The 20,848-nt window shown below is 45.5% G+C and overlaps 1 protein-coding gene and 1 long non-coding RNA gene across 4 annotated transcripts in view; one reads left to right on the forward strand and one right to left on the reverse strand.

Moving 5' to 3' along the window:
• ITPR1 (inositol 1,4,5-trisphosphate receptor type 1) overlaps positions 1-20,848 on the forward strand; it is a 355,769-nt gene that overhangs the window by 273,506 nt on the left and 61,415 nt on the right. For both annotated transcript variants that reach the window (XM_065538902.2, XM_074032759.1), the window contains 7 exons: positions 722-902; positions 2,721-2,974; positions 9,509-9,709; positions 11,530-11,640; positions 13,809-13,904; positions 17,202-17,324; positions 18,396-18,500. In XM_065538902.2, coding sequence (XP_065394974.1) covers positions 722-902; positions 2,721-2,974; positions 9,509-9,709; positions 11,530-11,640; positions 13,809-13,904; positions 17,202-17,324; positions 18,396-18,500 — 1,071 coding nt within the window. The remainder of the gene's footprint in view (positions 1-721; positions 903-2,720; positions 2,975-9,508; positions 9,710-11,529; positions 11,641-13,808; positions 13,905-17,201; positions 17,325-18,395; positions 18,501-20,848) is intronic.
• The window catches only part of LOC102121980 (uncharacterized), a 141,516-nt gene that overhangs the window by 20,089 nt on the left and 100,579 nt on the right, over positions 1-20,848 (reverse strand). The window lies entirely within an intron of this gene.

The raw sequence follows: 20,848 nt of genomic DNA on the forward strand, positions 1-20,848 counted from the left end.
CTGCTTGCAGTGGGTCCAAAAACAAATGTGTATCCAAGAGGAGAGCTACCTGTTCATTTTGAGCTTCTTCATTTAACCACTCTTACCTGTCCTTTGAGACCCGATTTGAAGATGACCTTTTTCTTGAAGATTTTGGAATCACTATAGCATAGTGTCATCCTCACCAGCTCTGAGCATCTATAATATAGTTGTGTAGCTTCCTGAGCACTTTTTACTTAACATAATTTAGTCTGATTTATGGACATGTCATCCTAACATGTTAATGAGCACAGGCAGCATATCTTATTCATGTGTATATTTTGATAGGGCTCTGCCCAAGGGAAGAGTGCATAGAAGCCCTTAAACAAATGATTGGCCCTGCAGTAATCCCCCCACAAAAAGTCAGTTTTCATTATTAACAGTGTTGTTTTGCGTGTGTGCAACAGTGAAAGGGAGTTGTTCTTAGTTGGCAACAGTCTGCCTACGACACTCGAGCATGCTCCCAAAGCCTATGTGTCTGTTCCAGTCACAGCAATTTGTTTCAAAGGCTGTGTGTTGAAAACCTCAGGCCTTAGAACCCAGAGAACTACAGTGTGTGGAGTGGTCCTTAACGTTGACCTAAACTTAGATCATGCGTGAGCTTTTGCAACTGGCTCTAATCTTCATTAGGTTTTGGTGTAATGAGTGGGGTGCAGTTTCTGGTCAGTTACAGTGTTCACAATCCATGGATTTTCCTTTGCAGCACTCCTTTTTCTGCCGTTTGACAGAAGATAAGAAGTCAGAGAAATTCTTTAAGGTGTTTTATGACCGGATGAAGGTGGCCCAGCAAGAAATCAAAGCAACAGTGACAGTGAACACCAGTGACTTGGGAAATAAAAAGAAAGACGACGAGGTAGACAGAGATGCCCCATCACGGAAAAAAGGTAAATGTTCTTCAGTCTTCAGTCAGCTGGACCTTGAACAACAGAGGAGTCCTTGTTTTCCTTCATTGTTTTCCTTACTTCTGTGCTCTAAAATGCATTATGATGGGAGCTTTCAGAAGAAAAGCCAGCCTGGTTATGATGTAATTCTTCCTCAGTGACCTGAGCTGAAGCCCTGCTGCTCAGAAGGATCTTCCTGTTTAATAAAGAACATTCCTCTTGGTCAAGCTTAGGGTTTTATTGGCAAGGGATCCATGAATATTCTTTTCCTGTGATTTATATTTAATGTTAGAGAAAGTTGAGGGAAATACGTATTTTAAAACTGGGTGTCAGTCCTTTGTCAGATAATGTTCTTTTGTTTTCTGAGGTATTGGAAAGCTTATAAAGCTTTTTATCCAGTATCTCACCAGAACAGAAGTCATACTGGGGAGTGGGTAGACCCACAGGTGTTGGAGTCAGGTGGTCTTGAGAAAGTTAAGAACCCTGAGCCTCATGTTTCAAGTTTAGAACTGGGTTTCTCAACCACAGCACAAGTGACATTTGGAGAATTCTTTGTTACAGGGCTGTCCGGCTGTCCTGTGCACTGTAAGATATTTAGCAGCATATACATTCTCTACCCATTAGATGCCAGCAGCATACCCCTACTCCCAGAATGTCTCCAGACATTGCCAGTTGTCCCCTGGGTGGGGTTGGGGGCAAAATCACCCCTGGCTGAGAACAGCTGGTCTAGAATGGAGCTAAAGAGAAGAAAAAGAAGAATGGCTACCATTTGCTAAATGCTTACTAGGAATCAGGCACTGTTCAACGTTCTTTTTTAAAAACAAAATCTTGGCTCTGTCTCACTCTGTTGCCCAGGCTAGAGTGCAGTGGCACGATCATTGCTCACTGCAGCCTCAAACTCCTGGGCTCAAATGATCCTCCCACCTCAGCCTCCTGAGTAGCTGGGACTGCAAGTATGCACCACCACATCTGGCTAATGTTTAAAACAATTTTTTTTTTTTTTTTGGTAGAGATCGAGTCTCACTATGTTGCCCAAGTTGGTCTTGAACTTCTGGCCTCAAGTGATCCTCTTGAGTAGCTGGGATTATAGTCCAGCCACTGTGCTGACTGTTCAAAGTTCTTTACAATTCCACTCATTTCAAACTCATGTCACCTCAGCAAGATAGATAAAATTGAGTTATCCCCATTTTACAGGTGAGGGGACTGAGGCACAGAGAGGGTAATTAAGTCATTATGGACATGCAGCTAGAAGGCAGTGGAGCCAGCATTTGAACCGAGCTTGTCTGGCTGCGGAGTCAATGCTGCTAACTGTAATGCCATGGTTACTTCACAGGGTTATTCTGAGGATGAGATAAAATAACACAAAGTTCTTAATCATGGTGCTTTGACAGTTACAAGCTCAACATAATGCTAATCACAATTATTGTTGTCGTAATGACAATAATTGTGATTAGCATTATGTTGAGCTTCTTAAGAACTTTCTTGAGATATTATTCATGAATGCTCTCCCATTTTAAAGATGAGGAAGCTGAGGCCCAGACCCTTATATTTTTGAGGTTGACAGAACCTGTACTAAGGCTTTTCCTCTAAAACATCGCATGCATAGGTGAAATGGTAGCACCACAAGTAAGGTGGCAGGGCGTGGCTCAGTTTTAATCCTGTCTGAGGACTGAAAGCAGATTGTGACTTCTTGGAGTGTTTTGCCAACTTTGAAGATCTGTAGGAGATACAGGAATGTAGGTTTCTGAGTGTCACCTTTGGAGTGGTGAACAGGGACCATGAGGACTCTGCAGCCTTTCATGCCTTATGCTTGCTTTCTAGCTAAAGAGCCCACAACACAGATAACAGAAGAGGTCCGGGATCAGCTCCTGGAGGCCTCTGCTGCCACCAGGAAAGCCTTCACCACTTTCAGGAGGGAGGCTGATCCCGACGACCACTACCAGCCTGGAGAGGGCACCCAGGCCACTGCCGACAAGACCAAGGACGACCTGGAGATGAGCGCGGTCATCACCATCATGCAGCCCATCCTCCGCTTCCTGCAACTCCTGTGCGAAAACCACAACCGAGACCTGCAGGTGAGGGCCTGGGGGCGGGGGCATGGAGGGAGCTCGGGCAAGGCTGCCAAGGCCTGCCTTCCTCTGGTAATTCAGCACCTCTCACTTGGGCCAGATTGCTTGAGCCAAGGATTCAGCAAGGTTCTTTTTTATCTTTTTTCTTTTTATCTTTTCTTTTTTTTTTTTTTTTTTGAGATGGAGTCTCGCTCTGTCGCCCGGGCTGGAGTACAGCGGCATGATCTTGGCTTACTCCAACCTCCACCTCTTGGGTTCAAGCAATTCTCCTGCCTCAGCTTCCCGAGTAGCTGGAATTACAGGAGTGCACCACCATGCCTGGCTAATTTTTGTATTTTAAGTAGAGTCGGAGTTTCATCCTGTTGGCCAGGCTGGTCTCGGACTCCTGATCTCAAGTGATCCCCCCACCTTGGCCTCTCAAAGTGCTGGGATTACAGGCGTGAGCCACCAAGTCTGGCCAGATCAGCAAAGTTATCTGATGCAAAAGCCTGGGTCAGTGATGCGTCTCCTTGTCTGTCTTCCTGCTGTCTCCACAGAGCCAGAGACCACATCTTGTGCACCAACATAGGTGCCTGCCCCATATGTATTTGTTAAGTGTCTGTATGTGCCTGTTTATGTGTGTGTCTTGTAGCCTGTCACTATTAGACATCTAGGTGCTCAGGTAAAAATGGGATGGATGGGCCGGGCGCGGTGGCTCAAGCCTGTAATCCCAGCACTTTGGGAGGCCGAGACGGGCGGATCACGAGGTCAGGAGATCGAGACCATCCTGACTAACACAATGAAACCCCGTCTCTACTAAAAATACAAAAAAATTAGCCGGGCAAGGTGGCGGGCGCCTGTAGTCCCAGCTACTTGGGAGGCTGAGGCAGGAGAATGGCGTAAACCCGGGAGGCGGAGCTTGCAGTGAGCCGAGATAGCGCCACTGCACTCCAGCCTGGGCGACAGAGCGAGACTCCGTCTCAAAAAAAAAAAAAAAAAAAAAAAAGATGGATGGATGGTTAGATAATTAAATATATTAGATTTCTAAAATTGGATACATAGAAAGTTCTGATTAAATATTTGTTGACTGAATAAAGGAAATGGCTGCCTTTCAGTGTTTTACAGAAAGAGGTGCTCAGAAATCTTTGCTGAACTGATTATTCCAGAAATCGTTTGTTCATTTTGTTGTTGTTTTTGTATAACCATGGCCAAGGTTCGTTAGGCACTTATGATATCCTGGATCCTTAGTGTTGCTTATATGATTATATTTTATAGAGAAGGAAACTGAGGTGCAGAGGACACAGGGAGTGCAGAACTAGGACTTGAACCCAGGCATCTGAACATCTCCTTTATGATGGAATGTTTCCTCCTAAGACACTTCAGTCAGCTATGGTAGTTCTGTGTAGTTGGGTTATGAGGGTATGGAAAGGAAATAATGCTAGTCCAGATCTGGCCAGGGGAAGGCGCAGCCTTTAAATATTTACCTGGCTGACCTTATCCCCCAGGTGACTTGATGCCTGTCACACCTTGATTGTGGCTACACAGTTGGTATTGCCACAGTGAATTGCTCTCACTTAAAACTTGCCACAGATTCTATGCCTGGATTAGCTAAGAAATGATATTGTTAATCAGTAAGGCGAACTGTGAAATGGAATTGAGAGAAACCTGCAACGTTAATACCTTCTATAGTTGTTTGAATTTTCAATCGGATTGAAGAGCCTCAACTTTGAAAAAGCATCTGAGATCTGAGGTCATCACCTGGCCAGATCTGACTCATGTTGGAAAGTGAAGGAATTTCACACACACCCCACTGTCAGCCAGGCTGGACCCACAGTACCATGTGGCTTGCATGCTAGTGGGGGCCCCTCCAGATGAGGTTGGTTCTTTCTTTTCTTTGGTGCCTAGCCCATTTCAGCCTGTGGTGCTCCCTGCTTGATCCCTGTTGCCATCTGAGTGTGGGATCTCAGCCATCAGTTTCCTTAGTTTTCTTGTCAGTTGCTCAGACTTTCCTCTTTTGGGCTTAAGAACACCTCAGCCCTAGATTTTCTTGCCAGGACTGTGCAGTCCAGTTGGGTGGAACAAAGCACTTATGTGCCCCAAAGGCTCAGGGCCTGGTAACCATCTCACTGGCTGATAACTTCTATCTGTAGGCCACTGTTTCCCCGACATTGTCCACCCTCCACCTTCCATAATCCTACCACTAGTCACAGGGTTCAGGCAAAGGGGGAGTGAGTGACCCACAGAGGACTAAGCCTGAGCAGCTCAGCTTGGCACCTCTGTGGATGGGAGTGGGGGCACCCTGATGCTGGGGCCTGTTTCTGGGTAGAGCATGGTGATCAGTGCCCCTGTACTATTCCCCTGTGCAGGTGTCATTGGTCGCTGCCAGCCTTGGGGTCCACAGGGGAAGTAGGTTGAGATGATGCCCAGGCATGTGTGTGTCATGTAATCAATATCAGTGAATCCCTGCTCTATGCGCAGCATCCATGGTGACAGGACCTCACCCCTGCCTTCACAGAGCTGAGTCTAGGGTAGCAGCCACTCGAACTGAATGGAACCAGCCACTCCTTAGAGGAGAGGAACCAACCCAATGCAGGTCCAATGCAGGTCCTTGTTTAAGGCCTCTTAGAGGAGCTGGCATCTGCTGAGTTCTGAGTTGATGAAACCCAAGACTGCCTGGAGTAGAATCCCTCCATGAGTGTCAGAGGGGCAGTGCTAATGTGCTTGTTCCCAAGCTTAGCTCTGGTGGCACGGGCTTGTTCCGCCTTCCCTCTCTCCCTGACCTTCCCTCCCTTGCCCATACACCCACTTCCTTCCACTGTGGAAGCAGAGTAAGGCTTTAATTGCACAGGTTCATCATTTCTTGTTTGGAAGTCTTCAGAATTTTAGTTTTAGCTTAGCTTTTTGCAGAATTTGAATCAATGTCCTGGGAACCCCATGGACAGAAGCACCTTTTAATGAAGTCCTTCCAAAACTCGTTTCTCAGTGCATAGCTCTGTGGGAAACAGTGCTGTGGGGTGTTGGGGTGTATAGTATATTTTAACATATTTTAACTTTAAAAAAAGACCTAGCAACATAATGTTTGAAGGTATCATAAAGATTATCCAGTTCAGTGCTTTTAAACTTTTTGGTGGGCGGGGGGCATACAGGATCCTTTGTTTGAATATCTTATGCAGAAATACACTAAATACTGCAGAGGAGAGCAAAGCTGCTCTGTTCAGAGTGGAAACTAGAGTGCTCCCTCACCTACAAGACCCCTGGGATGGCAGGGAGGAATTGCACGGAGCCCCCAGGGTTCTGCAGGGCCCAGTTAGAAGCCCGTGATCTGGACCAGTGGTTCACAAGGATGGAGGTTGGAATCATCCTTAAAAACTCTTGCAAAATCAGACTCTCTCAGGTAGTGACTTGCTGCAATACAATTATTGTGTGTAGAAATCCACTTCTCCAAAAAATAGTTTTCAGCTGGACTCAGCCACTCTGAGTGCCATTCTGTGGCAATATCCCAGAACAGGGGGTGGGTCACTGTGTCCGGGATTCCCCTTGGATCGGACGGAAGGAGAAGGCATTCTCATAAGGAGAGAGTGTTCGGCTTCCTGGTGTACAGCAGCTCAGAGTCTGCGCAGAGGGAGAAGGAGTCTGGCCTTTTGCAGCAGCAACCTCTGGGCTCCTGCCCGGAGTCACTTGTCATATTTATAACCTTAACTTTCCTGTTGGTAAATGTTCAGAAGAGATAAAGTCACCAAGTCTCACTTTGCCAAACAGGCAGTTGCTGCCTTAAGCAAGCCTTGTTTACAGTGGTCAGAAATGTGATGGGAAAAACCGCTCTTCAGCCAGTTGGCATGTGTTTGGGGGCCCTCCCCTGAGAAGCTGGCTTTGCTCTTCCCTGTGGGGCAATGAAGGTCCTGCTCTCTTTCCGCCAAAGTCTGTCTAAGCACAGACTTAAAGTCTTCCATTTCCTTAACCCACCCATCTCAACTTGGTCCCAGGCCCTCCAAGGAAGACTGCAAAAAGGGCAGGATTTCTCTAGCCTGGACAAGCCAGGGTGGTACATGCTGACGGGGAGTTCTCTTCTCTGAGAAGGAGTTCCCTGTGCCTCGTAGTGAGTGGCGTGCCTCTGTTTATGGAGAGGGCCAGAGGAAATGGATCTGAGTCTGGGACAGATTCCGTCCAGACACTCTGAAAGCCATGAAAGATGAGAGAGGCTTTCAGGAATGGGCAGCCATTGTCTTCATGGGGAGTTTGAAACACGTGGGCCCAGCTAGCCTCGAGGACTTCCTGGTCCTCTTCCCTCCATTCATTTCATTTAGTTCAGATTATTTCAACCAGTGTTTGCAAAGCACCTGGTAGGTGCCAGTCCCTGTGCCAGCTGCTGGGCACCCAGCGCTGTCAGCGTGGTCCTTGGTGAGTTGATCGGCCCCTCTGTATGCACATCACGGAGTGAGGAGGGCCGAAAGAGGCAACGCGCAGTGCTCCCATCTCACTGGAGCAGAGGCCAGGGGTTGGAGGAGCTTCCTAGAAGTGACTTTAGACCACATCCTGAAGGAAGAGGAGTCATTCGGGGTGGAGGCCCTGAGGGCAACAGGCAGAGGGCATTGCCTGGTAGGAGCCCAGAGGCCAGGCAGAGAATGAGGAGTGCTTGAAGTGTGTTGTAAATACTGGTTGAAATAATCTGAATTAAATGAAATGAATTCACTGGGAGTGGTAACAGAAGTTTGAGAGACAGATGTTATAAGGTATAAGACTTGCCTCTCAGATGTTATAAGAGTGGCCTCTCTTTCATCCATAGAGACTTGGTTGTTGGTTTAGACTATATCCTTAAGTCCTTTTTCTATATATTCTAATGGGAACATTTGTTACGTATTAATCTATATGCCTTTTTAAATTCATTGGGAGCAGTAACAGAAATTTGAGAGGCAGATGGGCTAGGAGAGCCTTGCTGTGAATTTCAGCTATGGACAGCCAGGCCCTCTCCAGAGTTGTCCCAAACACTCCTCCTGCGCCCCTGCACAGAGCGGGGCTGAGCCAAGCCCTCACACAGGTAGCGTCTTCCCTGAGGAGCTGGAGCAAGGCAGAAATGGCTATGAAATCCTCCTCTGGTTTCCCTTAGAAAAACAGTTGAGCCCGCACAGTCCCAAATCATCTATTCTCCCTCCACCTCCCACCTGGACCTGAACTTGTTATGAAGCAAAAGGGATTTGGGTTAAGTTGTAGTGGGGAAAAAGGAGGCGGTTAGTTTGGTGATGAGTCAAGCATGGAACTTGGTTACCAGCTCTTAACCTGTACATTTACAAATGTTTTAATTACACAAGGAATATGTGGATATATTCTTTTTATAAAGATGAAATGAATATAAGTATTTAGTTACAAGAGTTGCCTCTCTTTCATCCATAGAGAATTGGTTATTGGTTTAGACTGTATCCTGTAGTCCTTTTCTATGTATTGAAATGGGAACATTTGTTAGATATTAATCTATATGCCTTTTTGAAAAAGCTTGACAGTGTATCCTAGACATCTTTCCATATTGGCACATATGGATCTACTCAGTGTTCCTAATTTATAATATTAAATGATATAGATATACTGTAATTTATTTACTCCTCAATTGGTGTGCAATTAGGTTGTTTCCAGTTCTTCACTGTCACAAACAGTACTATAGTGAACATCCAATACAGACTTTGTGAGTAGAAGTGAATACTTCATAGAAGTGGAAATTACTGGGTCAAAGATCATGTCCATTTTATCTTTTCGTATTGCCCAGTTTTTACAGTAACCATGTCGCTTTGGTAACTGAGAAAGAGAACATACATAATTAATTTTTGCTTCTTTTTAAGAACAGATTACTGGAGCCTCTGAAAAAAATCTCCTCGTTAAAATACTCTATTTCTCAAGTTGGGTGAATGTGGCTTTTTAAATTTTGTTGAGGAAGTGTCTTGCTCCTATCTGTGCCTCTTGTTTACATTTGGAACTCACCTGGAGAATACCTGCTCAGGCACGTGCACATAAGCACACACACGTTTACTCACACTCACTCCTTCCCTTAATCATAGAAATGGTCAAACAAGTAATCTAGGCTCCCTCCACATGGCACTCGGAGTAAGCCAGCTGATCACACCCCCATTTTATGGTGAACCCTCCCCAGCGCTGGGCTCCGGGCATTCAACACTCAGACCACACCATCATCTTTAAACACAACCACTGCCCTTGGAAATGTCAGATGCCTCTGAACTTAACACCTGATGGAAGCTGGGGTGGGCAGGAGTGAGGAAGGGGTAAGAAGTGAATGGAGAAATGAGGACTCAGAAAGATGACAGGAGTCAACTGCACTGCATTCCACATACTGACACCTTGGAGAGCAGGTTGCATTGTTGAGGGCCATTGCCGTACACCAAGTCTATGGGCTTATCGTCGTGGTGGGGGGGGTACAGTGACTCTTCCATGCTCTCCCACGTGGCATCTCTCTGTATAATTACCAACCTATGAGAGGCTATCAAAATGGCAGGATGAGTAACGTTTCCCTCTTTTCTCTGCCTTTGCTCCCCTAACCTGGGGACTACTCAATTGCAGAACTTCCTCCGTTGCCAAAATAACAAGACCAACTACAATTTGGTATGTGAGACGCTGCAGTTTCTAGACTGTATTTGTGGAAGCACAACTGGAGGCCTTGGTCTTCTGGGCTTGTATATAAATGAAAAGAACGTAGCACTTATCAACCAGACCCTGGAAAGTCTGACCGAATACTGTCAAGGACCTTGCCATGAGAACCAGGTAATTAAATTTCTGTTTTGGGATGGGGAAAAAAGTGTCCTATTTTAGAAATGTTGACAGAAACTAGTTCAGACATCATGAAGCCTGTGCCTGTTGGCCTAGGGAGTCAGTAGGACAGGAGGCTGTCTTCCAGCAGTTGAGAAATAGCCATGGTGTTTCATGATACTTCAGAACCTTCCTAATGAAGGGCATTGGAGGGGCAGTCTGTGGTCTCTTTCTTTGCCTAGGTTTGGCTTCCTTTGATTTGGTTTGAATGTCCAACTTTTCAACTTGACTTCTAGGAGTAGGCAATAAAGCAAGAGTTAAATGAGAACCAAAAGACAGTGATCTATTTTAAATACTAGGGGATTTCAAAGAGTGACTACTCGAAGGACGTTTAAGCCTAGCTAGAGAGAAGAAAATTACTACACGTGAGACAGCTTGAAAGTAATACAAGGACATTTATAGTTGAGATTTAAACATCATGGACATTCAGGGAAAAGAAAGACGAGATAGTCTTGACTTTGGTCTCTCAAAGAGGTATATTTTGGGAGTACAATCCAGTAACTTCTTGTCTTGAGTAGAGTCATTGCTTATACATGGCATCTTAAGGATTTTGTGAGTTTTTGCATTGTGCCAGGTTGAGTATGATTTTTTTTTTTTTTTTTTTTTTTGGAGACGGAGTCTCACTCTGTTGCTCAGGCTGGAGTGCAGTGGCATGATCTCAGCTTACTGCCTCCCGGGTTCAAGGGATTATTCTGCCTCAGCCTCCCTAGTAGCGGGGACTACAGGTGCATGCCACCAAGCCTGGCTAATCTTTGTATTTTTTCAGTAGAGATGGGGTTTCACCATATTGGCCAGGCTGGTCTCGAACTTCTGACCTTGTGATCCACCCACCTCGGCTTCCCATAGTGCTGGGATTACAGGCTTGAGTCACCGTGCCCGGCCAAGTATGATTTTTAATCCCAAATTATAGCTTCATCCTGATTGGAAAGGGATGACTGAGCTTTCAAATGGTCAGTGCTAAACCCAGCAGCCAGGGAAGGTTACTTGTGTGACTTGGGGAGCCAGGCCCTTCATTCAGAGGAGAATGGTTTATGAGAGACAACTCATTGTCTATTAAAAACCTGGTCTCAGTTGTCTGTGAATGTGAGAATAGCATTTTGTGAGATGCACTTTCCTCTCCCGGTTCCCTCATGAAGCAGATGGTGTAGTCCTAGTTAAAATGAAAAGGAACAAAAAAATACAACAGGCATGGGGAAAGGCTTTATTTGACATCTAAGTGAATTTCCTTATTACCTCAAGTTTGCTTCTCTGCCAAATAGAGGCCTGTTGAAAGGAACAGATCAGAGTGGATTGTGCTGCAAACAGAGATGTTACCTGGGGGCAGATGATTAATTTTGATATTGTGTGCCTTAAACAGGAAACTTGCTTTCCAAGCTTAAGCCTTAAGCTAAAGTACAAAATACGAAAAGAGTGATTTAGAGAGAATGGAACACACCTTGAAAGGGGAAAAAGGGTTCAGAACCCAGAATCAGTCATACACCATATTTTCCTTTAAGAACAAAAGCCAACTGTGCTGCATGATTTGGATTAGACACGACCAATTTATCAGTTACAGTGCATGGGGACTTTCCTACTGTTTACTGTTAATTCTGAAACTAGAGATTTTCATCTGTCTTTTATTCTTACCACTTTCTCACGGAAAATTTGCAGCTCTCCCCTAGAGACATTACTGGGAGTGGTAAGCATTGTGTTGAAATAGCAGTTCAGCCTGTTGGCCTTTGACGTCTGATTTATGACCAGCATTTGTGTAAATGTCTGTGTGTGTCTTTGCCCAGAACTGCATAGCCACTCATGAATCCAATGGCATTGACATCATCACAGCCCTGATCCTCAATGATATCAATCCTTTGGGAAAGAAGAGGATGGACCTTGTGTTAGAACTGAAGGCAAGTAGGAACTAAAAGCAAAAGACAGTCATTTGTAAATAGTCGCTTTTGTGTTTTGCCTTGGCACATGTACATGGTCAGTTAGTCATGAGACTAAATATTAAAGATAGTTCTTTAAACTGAATGAATGACCCAAGTTGCTAGTGCTGACTATGATGCAGAACTTCACCCTTTCTCTTCCACATAAGGGTCTCATGAGGGGATAGGAGCTTCTGAAATGTTAGGTCACATGGAATGAAGATTCCTTGCTCAAAGCTGAGAAATCAATTCCAACAGCATCGAGTACTAAACGCCTCGGTTCTGAAAGTCACAAACAGAGAAACAATGGAAACGCCATTCCTTCTATGGTTTCTGATTTTTCCCCATTTGAGGGAAAAGGGCCAGTTGAAGAATAGTACAACTAAGCCTATCTAGGACCAAACACACACACACACACACACACACACACACACAAAACATGTATTTTTATTTAATCAAGGAAATACCTTTTTCTTCTCTGTCACTGATTTAGCAGAAGGGTGGTTATTAATGTTGGTTTAAAATAAGGAAAATTACACAAACCAAAAATGTGCCTGCAGGCCTCTGCTGAGTTTCTCTGAATTGTGTACAAATGCGGGACTGCAGGTGACTGATGTGGAAGCCCCACTGACGTTTGGACTCCCTGTTATTCAAACGGCTTAACGGAGTGAAAATCGTGACTTCTTGGTGCTAAACCTGCAGCATTTCCAAGCTGGCCTTTTGGATATTTGAGAAATTGATATACCATTCCTGATGTTGACTTCTAAAGTATACCCAGAAAAAATCCTCGCTTCTATGTAGGGATTCCAAAGATTCTCAGAGAATCCCATGATTCAGTTTTAACAATTGAACTTGCAGGCATCAGGTTTCTAAAGTATATTTCAAAACATGTTAGCCTTTCTGGACACATTTCCTTTTTAACTGTTCCCATGTCAGGGCATGTTGAGATTTGTCCTCTGTGTGCCATCCGCAGCAGCGAGCACTTCATCATTATCATGAAAGAGCCTAGAACTACAGGGTTTTGGCTGAAAGGCTGAGCTGTATTCATTGCATGAAGGATGTCATAGGAAAGGTCATTAGGAAAGATGGGAACACAGAAACCTGTGGGAATGGCATTTATTTTTTCTTTACTATTTAGAACTGAGAGTCCACACTAACAGTCGATTTGGGTGTGTGGTTTAAATGGACTTTTTTCTGTTATTTTTAAATCCTTTTGACAAATCGTGTTTTAGAATGAATTTTAACACATTCAAGCTCATACCTGGCTACCATTCCTCAGAAAGTCCAAAATAAACAGAAGTCCATATGTTCCTGGTCAGCATTTTAGTGACTTTTTCAACTAATTCAGTGATCTGTGGATGATTATAGAAATTGGTGCCCTGTGATAGCATGATATCCTGACTCAACTGCTGTGACCTAAGCTAGGGGAAGAAATAAGACCGCTCACACTGTCCAAAACCAAAACAAAACAAAAAGACAACTTTCAAGTCCTGTACATAAAGAAGCATACAAATTATCATAGACCCAGGGCCTAAAACGAAGTCAAGCCAGGAAGTACAGAATGTGGGGTGCGAACATGGGTGTTTTTCAGTGTAATGGGAAATTGTGGCTTGGCCTGCATATATTGTTCCTTTGGGTCACATTTGTTAACTAGTGTCAGATGTACTCATTATATTAGGGGTTATGAGAGCTAATAGAAATATTTTAGGACAGGGACGAATTACCTTTATTACCTGTCTTCTCTGGCCTGCAAGGCCCTGCCCTGAAGGCAGCATGGATCTATGTAGCAGCAGCTTCTTCCTGACCGCTGTCACCATGAGGGTGACAGTGTATCCATAAGCACCCATGTGTAAATTCCCAATTTCTTCTGGGACTTGTACCAGCTGACATTAGGGCATAACACACGTGCCCTAACAAATATGTGCCTCTTTGTCCCAAGTCAGATTCTACACATGTATCTGGGGTCTGAAGGGGGACATTCTCTGCCTGGCGCAGAGAGCTTTTGATGTACTTGACCCCGAGCTTCCTCATGGGGTGAAATGTTCGTCTGTTTAGCCAGGATGCCTCACATGTGTCAGTTGGCACCTGCATTCAGGCCGGGCCCCCAAGCAGCCCCTCTACATTTCCTCTCCCTTTGTTTCTCCAATTAGAACAATGCCTCGAAGTTACTCCTGGCCATCATGGAAAGCAGGCACGACAGTGAAAACGCAGAGAGGATACTTTATAACATGAGGCCCAAGGAACTGGTGAGTTGGGTGATGGATCTGATGGTAGCACCAAGGAGCATTGCAGTGATATGTGGGACAGAGCAGAGGATCTGCTTCCTGGCGCTTTCTTGAAGGTTCCCAAAGTCAGAAGTATAAAGGGAACATTTAATTCAGGCCTCTAACTAAGAGAGAAGTGAAATATTTTGGTTGGTGCAAAAGTAATCGCGGTTTTTGCCATTACTTTCAATGGCAAAAGAAATCATGGTTTTGCCATTGAAAGTAATGGCAAAAACCGCGATTACTTTTGTACCAACCTATATGACGTTGAATACGTGCTATTTTACCTTCTCCCTTTGGCGCAAACCACATGGAGAAGCCTCCCTCCCTGTTTTTCCCTCATGGAGGACAGTGTAGTTACGGAACCCAGCAGACCTGAGTTCAAGTTCATAGCTCTGCCTGTTTTGCTGTGTTACCTTAGGCGCCTGCTTGGACCTCTCTCAGCTGCACTTTCCTGATCCATAAAAGGACGATAATAATAAGAATACCTAGTCCAGAGGGTTGCTTTGAAGACTAGATGAGAAGATTCATGTCAAGCCCTAGCACAGTGCCTAGCACCTGATACACCCTTAGTGAACGGAAGCTCCTTTTCCTCTCTTTCCTCGTTTGCTGCTGGTATTTGAGCCATATCTTTGTCCAGTGCTGAAGAATTCATGTCTCTTCTTGGTGCCAAGAGTCTGAGCTACAGAAGTGTTTTTTGGTTGCTGACGTTTGGGTTTTTTGTTTGTTTCTTTTAAAGAAAACATGATCTGGTTTATTTTTGAGGGGTGATAGTCACAGTTGGCTGTGACTTGCAGGTTGAGAGAGTGTTGCAGGCTGTGAGACGAGCAGCTTTCAGCGACAGTGACATGAGTTGAGGGCAGAGCTCTCTATTTGGACTTTTTTCCACGCAAATAAACTGTAACTGACAGACTTAAATGAGGGCACCAAAACATTTCTGCCTCCTGGTGACCTGAATGTGCACTTGGGGGCCAGGCAAAAGTCCCTTTATGTACACTTTTAAATAAAGTTAAGAGCAGCCCAGTTCTTTGATCTCTGAGGTCAGGGAGTAAGTTCTGAGCCCGAGATGGAAGGCCTCTCTGAGTTTACATAACAAGCTTACGTAACTTGGGGTCACTGGGGAGGCAAGGCTTGTCATTCTTGAGCAGGGATGGAATGACTACGCAGGGACCCCATTCGGCTTCCCAGGAATCAAGAACATGCCCCAGCTCTCTGACCTATCTCAGGTGGGGAAAATGTCAATACCCAGTGCGGTGGCTGGCACCGGCTCTGGGGCAGCCCCCTGGTGGTTGGAGAACATCATTCTGGCTCATAGGAAGAGTCAGGCTTCCTGGAACAAACACTATTCTAGGAATCCAAATAGAACGTTTGTGTACATGCATGTGTGCATACATACGTGTGTATACTCCTGGCCTCAGATCGCATGCAACATGTTGTCTGCTCGATTTGGTATTGGAGAGAATTGGCAGGGAAACGAGCTCAGAGAGTGAGGCTCTCTTGTCTCCATCGTTACTTCCAGGGCCTGACTTGGTGTCAGTACTGAAATATGTGGCCTTTGGTATTAGATAATGACAAATAATTCATGGGCATGGCCTTGTGGCAATGGGGGAGGCAGAAATGCCCACTGAATCATCAAAGAAAATTATAATTTTTAGTGCAAATTAGAGGTTGAAGGTTCTTTCTTCTTCTTCTTTAAATGATTCAATCATGGCCGGGCGCGGTGGCTCAAGCCTATAATCCCAGCACTTTGGGAGGCCGAGACGGGTGGATCACGAGGTCAGGAGATCGAAACCATCCTGGCTAACACGGTGAAACCCCGTCTCTATTAAGAAATACAAAAAACTAGCCGGGCGAGGTGGCGGGCGCCTGTAGTCCCAGCTACTCGGGAGGCTGAGGCCGGAGAATGGCGTGAACCCGGGAGGCGGAGCTTGCAGTGAGCTGAGATCCGGCCACTGCACTCCAGCCTGGGCGACAGAGCGAGACTCCGTCTCAAAAAAAAAAAAAAAAAAATGATTCAATCATGAATGATGTGTTCATTTGATAAATGTCGGCCACACCCTACATTGTCCTGGGCATTGCGGAGGGTCTTAGGGGAAGGATTCAGATATGAGCAGACCCAGTCCTTGCTCTCAAGAAACTGGAGACAGAAACTTGAGGGAACAGACAGGCACAGAAATGCTCTGAGAAATGTGCTCAAACCATGAGACGAGCCAAGTGTGTGGTCGTCTGGGAGCCAAGTCATGCAGCTGTGAAGGGTAATAGAGCCAAGTTCACATCCCAGCTCACTACCTGTGACTTTAGGAATGTTATTTTATCTCCTTAACTCTTTCCTCACCCACTAAAAAAATAAATAAGGAGACAGGTGCAGTGGCTCACACCTGTAATTGCAGCACTTTGGGAGGCTGAGGTGGGAGGAACACTGGAGTCCAGGAGTTCAAGACCAGCCTGAGCAACATAGTGAGACCTTGTGTTTACAAAAAAATAAAGCATTAGCCAGGCATGGTAATGGACACCTGTACTTCCAGCTACTTGAGAGGATGAGGCAGGAGGATCACTTGAGCCTGGGAGGTCAAGGCTATAGTGAGCCATGATTATACCACTGCATTCCTGACAGTGGTGACAGAGCAAGACCCTGTCTCAAAGAAAGAAGGGGAATCTCTGATACCTTATAAATGTTTGTGATCATTACATTTTTTTTGAAAGAATGTTAAACACTGAGACACAGTCCTTGGCACATAGTAGGTACTCAGTAGGTAATACTAGTTCATGCTGTTATTTTCATTTGGAGTAGGCTGTGGGGGACCTGGAAAATTTGGAAAATGAAAAACTAGTTTCACCAGCTATTCTTCAATGCGAATAGACTTCTTATTAGGTTTTCCTGAAATGGCAAAGGGCTGGGAGTAGGGAGAGTTGGTGGGAGGAAATGTTGAGATAGGAAAAGTATGGCTTGTAGCCTGCATTCATATCATATTTATTGTTTCAAGGCACTTGAAAGCCATTGCTCCCTTGTAAAGAAGAAGGTCAGTAACCAGCCACAGCATGTCTCTTGGTCTAAGTAGAGTGAATGAGTTTCATTTCTCACGACAGGAGAGGTGGATTGGTGTTGACTGCCTGTGCCAGTGTCATGAAGGATTCTGAGGCTGTATCCAAGCCTGATAGGAGAGAGTGCAGAGCAGCCTTTTCCCTGGGAGGGGAGACAGCCAGCGTGCGTGCTGTCCATCCAGTCCTGTGTGGGTCTTCCTTGAAACAGGAGTTTTGTTCTCTTGGCTCTTGTTGCAGGTGGAAGTGATCAAGAAAGCCTACATGCAAGGTGAAGTGGAATTTGAGGATGGAGAAAACGGTGAGGATGGAGCGGCGTCCCCCAGGAACGTGGGGCACAACATCTACATATTAGCTCATCAGGTATCACCTCTCCTGTGCCTCCTCCGGGTGCTGCTTCCCTATAGGTCCAAAATTCCAAGTTGGAGGGTGCCCCTGGTCTTGCTTTTCCTTTATGACTTTAACCTAGGACTGTCTGTACTCCTGAGACTGCGGCTCACAGGTGCTTGTGGCAACCTGACCCAGTGTGCAGAGTTCCAGGACGTTTCCATTTTTCCACAGTGATAGGGTCATGTAGTTGGAAATTCCCATGTTTCTTAAAAGCATTCACCCCCAAGCAGTGACACTTGGATGGTTTATGACTCTGTCTGGAGACAGTTGAAAGGAGTCTTAGGCTTTTATAAATATTGATGAGCCTGTCTTAACAATCTAAAGAAATAAACTTCAGCTTCCTTGCATATTGCATTTGGAAATCTGTGGGAACTTGTCCTTATGACTTCCTTTTATTTCCTTTTTTGGGGATACAGCAATACTTTACGCCCTGGCACCAGAATGCCATATTTCATAATTCTTTTTCCAAGTGGCTAGGTTTTTGAAGAGCCTTTCTCTTTTTGCATGCTGATGTGCCTTGAGCTTTTGGTGGGTAGGAGCAGGCTGTAACCCTGCTGGGGCCTTGTGTTTCCTGTCCCGTCCACCTCTTTTAAACTCAGGTATGGGAACCAGATACACAACAGTGATGATATTGGGCCCGAGGTTGGTGGGTCCCTGTTACCACCCACTGGTTAAAGAATTTCAAACAGTCTCCTGCCCCCTTTCCCTTCCATGACCACATCTGCCACCGAGAAGGTGTCTGAACATTCCGAATGGAGGCTCCTCCCTAGGCTACATAGAAAGCCCCATCTCCCTCCTGCCTGGCTAATGACATCGGGGGAAAGTGGAACCATGTGTGGTCACAAGCTTTCCATGCTTTTCTACCAAGCTCCCAAAATAGCGCCTGTGCACAGCACGCCAGATGGAGTAAGCCTCGTGGCACCTTTGCCCTTTGGCTTGCTGCTGGTTATTATGCATTTTTTAATACCCAACATTAGAAAGGAGTTTCTGTGTTCCTGTTGTGAAGAGACACCAACCTCCTGTATCTCTGTCCCTGTATTCTAGTTGGCTCGGCATAACAAAGAACTTCAGAGCATGCTGAAACCTGGTGGCCAGGTGGATGGAGATGAAGCTCTGGAGTTTTATGCCAAGCACACGGCGCAGATAGAGGTAAAAGCTGAGTAAACTCTGGGCACGGGGTTGTGTTGAGGCATTAGTGTGCAATGCCCTGCTCTGGGGCTGGCGTGCATTCATTCATCTGAGCAATAGACATATGAGTGTGTACTGTGTGAGATACAAGGGTAGGTCCTGGGCTGGGTGCTGGACATCCCATGGCCAAGACAGTCATTATTGCTGCTTGTGGTCCGGTGGGGAAGAGGACACTGAGCAACTCTCATTCATCACGAATTAACGAGGACAGGTGGGAGGCATCATAAGCAAGTTCAGCAGAGAGACCTGCTGTAGATCATGGTGCTCACAGAGGCCTGTCTGAAGAAATGCCATCTAAACCCAGACCCTAAAGAGCAGAGGGATGAAATAGGTAGAGACTAGCAAGAGGAACTTTTCAGACGTAGGGAATAACAGCAAGCGAAAGCCCAGAGGTGGGAAGATTCTAGGTGATCCGGAGGGGCTAAGCAAGGCTTCAAGGCTCAGGGCCTAGAGTTCAGTGCAGACGGAGATCCGAAGGGAAAGGCAGGCAGCCCTGGTCTCACAGGGTCCTATCAACCAACCTTAAGAGAAGTCTGGGCTGCATCCCCAGAGCAATGGGGAACCATTTGAGAGTTTTCCCCAGGAGGGCGCTACAATCAGATCTGTGTTTAAAAAAAAAAAAAAAAAGTGTCATGTGGCTGGGCACAGTGGCTCACGCCTATAATCCCAGCACTTTGGGAGGCCGAGGCAGGTAGATGACTTGAGGTCAGGAGTTTGAGACCAGCCTGGCCAACATGGTGAAACCGCTTCTCTACTAAAAATACAAAAAAAAAAAAAATTAGCCAGGCATGGTGGCACATGCCTGTAATTCCAGCTACTTGGGAGGCTGAGGCACAAGAATGGCTTGAGCCTAGGAGGCAGAGGTTGCAGTGGGCCGAGATCATGCCACTGCACTTCAGCCAGGGCGACAGAGCAAGCTATCTCAAAAAAAAAAAAAAAAAAAAAAAAAAAAAAAAAAAGGTGTCATGATGCATTGTGAGTGTGGAGATGGCCATCATGTGAAAGGGGAGACTCCACCTAATCTAGAGAATGCTAAAATTACAGAAGCAGGTGCTGGGCAGCCGCAAGTTAAAAAGAAGACAAACTGAAGCCACACATGTTGCTGTTATATTGAAAATGTGACTTAAATTCTTTCAATAAAGCTTTATAATTTTCTCTGGGGGAAAGAAAGAAAGAAACAAAAAAACAAAGCCTCTGCAAAGTCATTGGTATATCTCCATTTTGCAAATGGGGAGCTGTGAAATAAGGCTCATAGAGGCTGTGTCACTTTTCCAGCCACCAGTGGCAGAGCTGGAATTTTCATCCTAATCTGTCTAGTCCCTGAGCCTGTGGGTCCATTTGTACATGTACTGTCTTTTAGAGTCCAAGAGAACACAGACTTCTCTCTACAGGCTTTGAGCAGTAAGGAATGATGTGCTTTGTTTTGCTAATGAGGAAATGCACAAGTTCAATATCAGTGTTGGCACAAAGATTTTAAAGACTGGACAGACTCCTTTGGGCAATATGAAATGTTCATGATGGAGACTTTTCAAGAATGTGTTCTGACCTGATGTCTCAGGTCTCTGGGCTATCCTAATAAAACACATCATTTCACTGATTAGCCAACCATGCCAGTGTATGTGAGCAAATATCTTTGATTTTTCATTAATGCCTAGGAGCTTGACTGAAAGGCCAGCTCTGTCCTCTAGAGCCCTTAAAAGGCAAGCTTTAGATGTCTGTGATACAGAATTTCAGAGGAGAAAAGGACCTTGGAGATTATCTCATTGAGCTCCTTGACTCACTGGGGAGAAGCCTGAAACTCGAACAGGTTTAAGAGGTGTGAACAAGGTCACCTAGCTTTTGAGGGATTGTAGAAGGACTGGAATATGTTCTTCTGACTCCAGATTCTAAATCTACTGAAAACGAGTTATGAGTAGATCTTAAATGATAAAGAGAAGTGACCAGCCATGCCCTAGCTCTCAAATCCTGCCCTTGGCCAGCCACCCAGCTCTTCAGGTTTCCTTAGGGAGTGATCGACGCAAAGCCAGGAACATTTTGTTACTACCGGGGGTTTCCATGCAGACCCAGTGTCTTCACTCTGGTGAACTAGGCTGGGTAGCCCTGGAGCCTAGAACTCAGTTCTTGTCAGGAGGCCTCCTTGTCTACTCCTCCTTTCCCTCCTGGACCCAGATGTACACCTCAGATCATCTTCCTTCAGTGAAAAGAAGCACTTGTCCATAGTCCACTTGACTATATGAAGCAGGCAGGCTCTTGATAGCAGGAGATGACAGAGGTGATCCCTGATCCTTGCAATCACCAAAATCGTCAGG

The sequence above is a fragment of the Macaca fascicularis genome, chromosome 2 (assembly GCF_037993035.2).
Source record: "Macaca fascicularis isolate 582-1 chromosome 2, T2T-MFA8v1.1".
NCBI classification, from domain to species: Eukaryota; Metazoa; Chordata; class Mammalia; order Primates; family Cercopithecidae; genus Macaca; species Macaca fascicularis.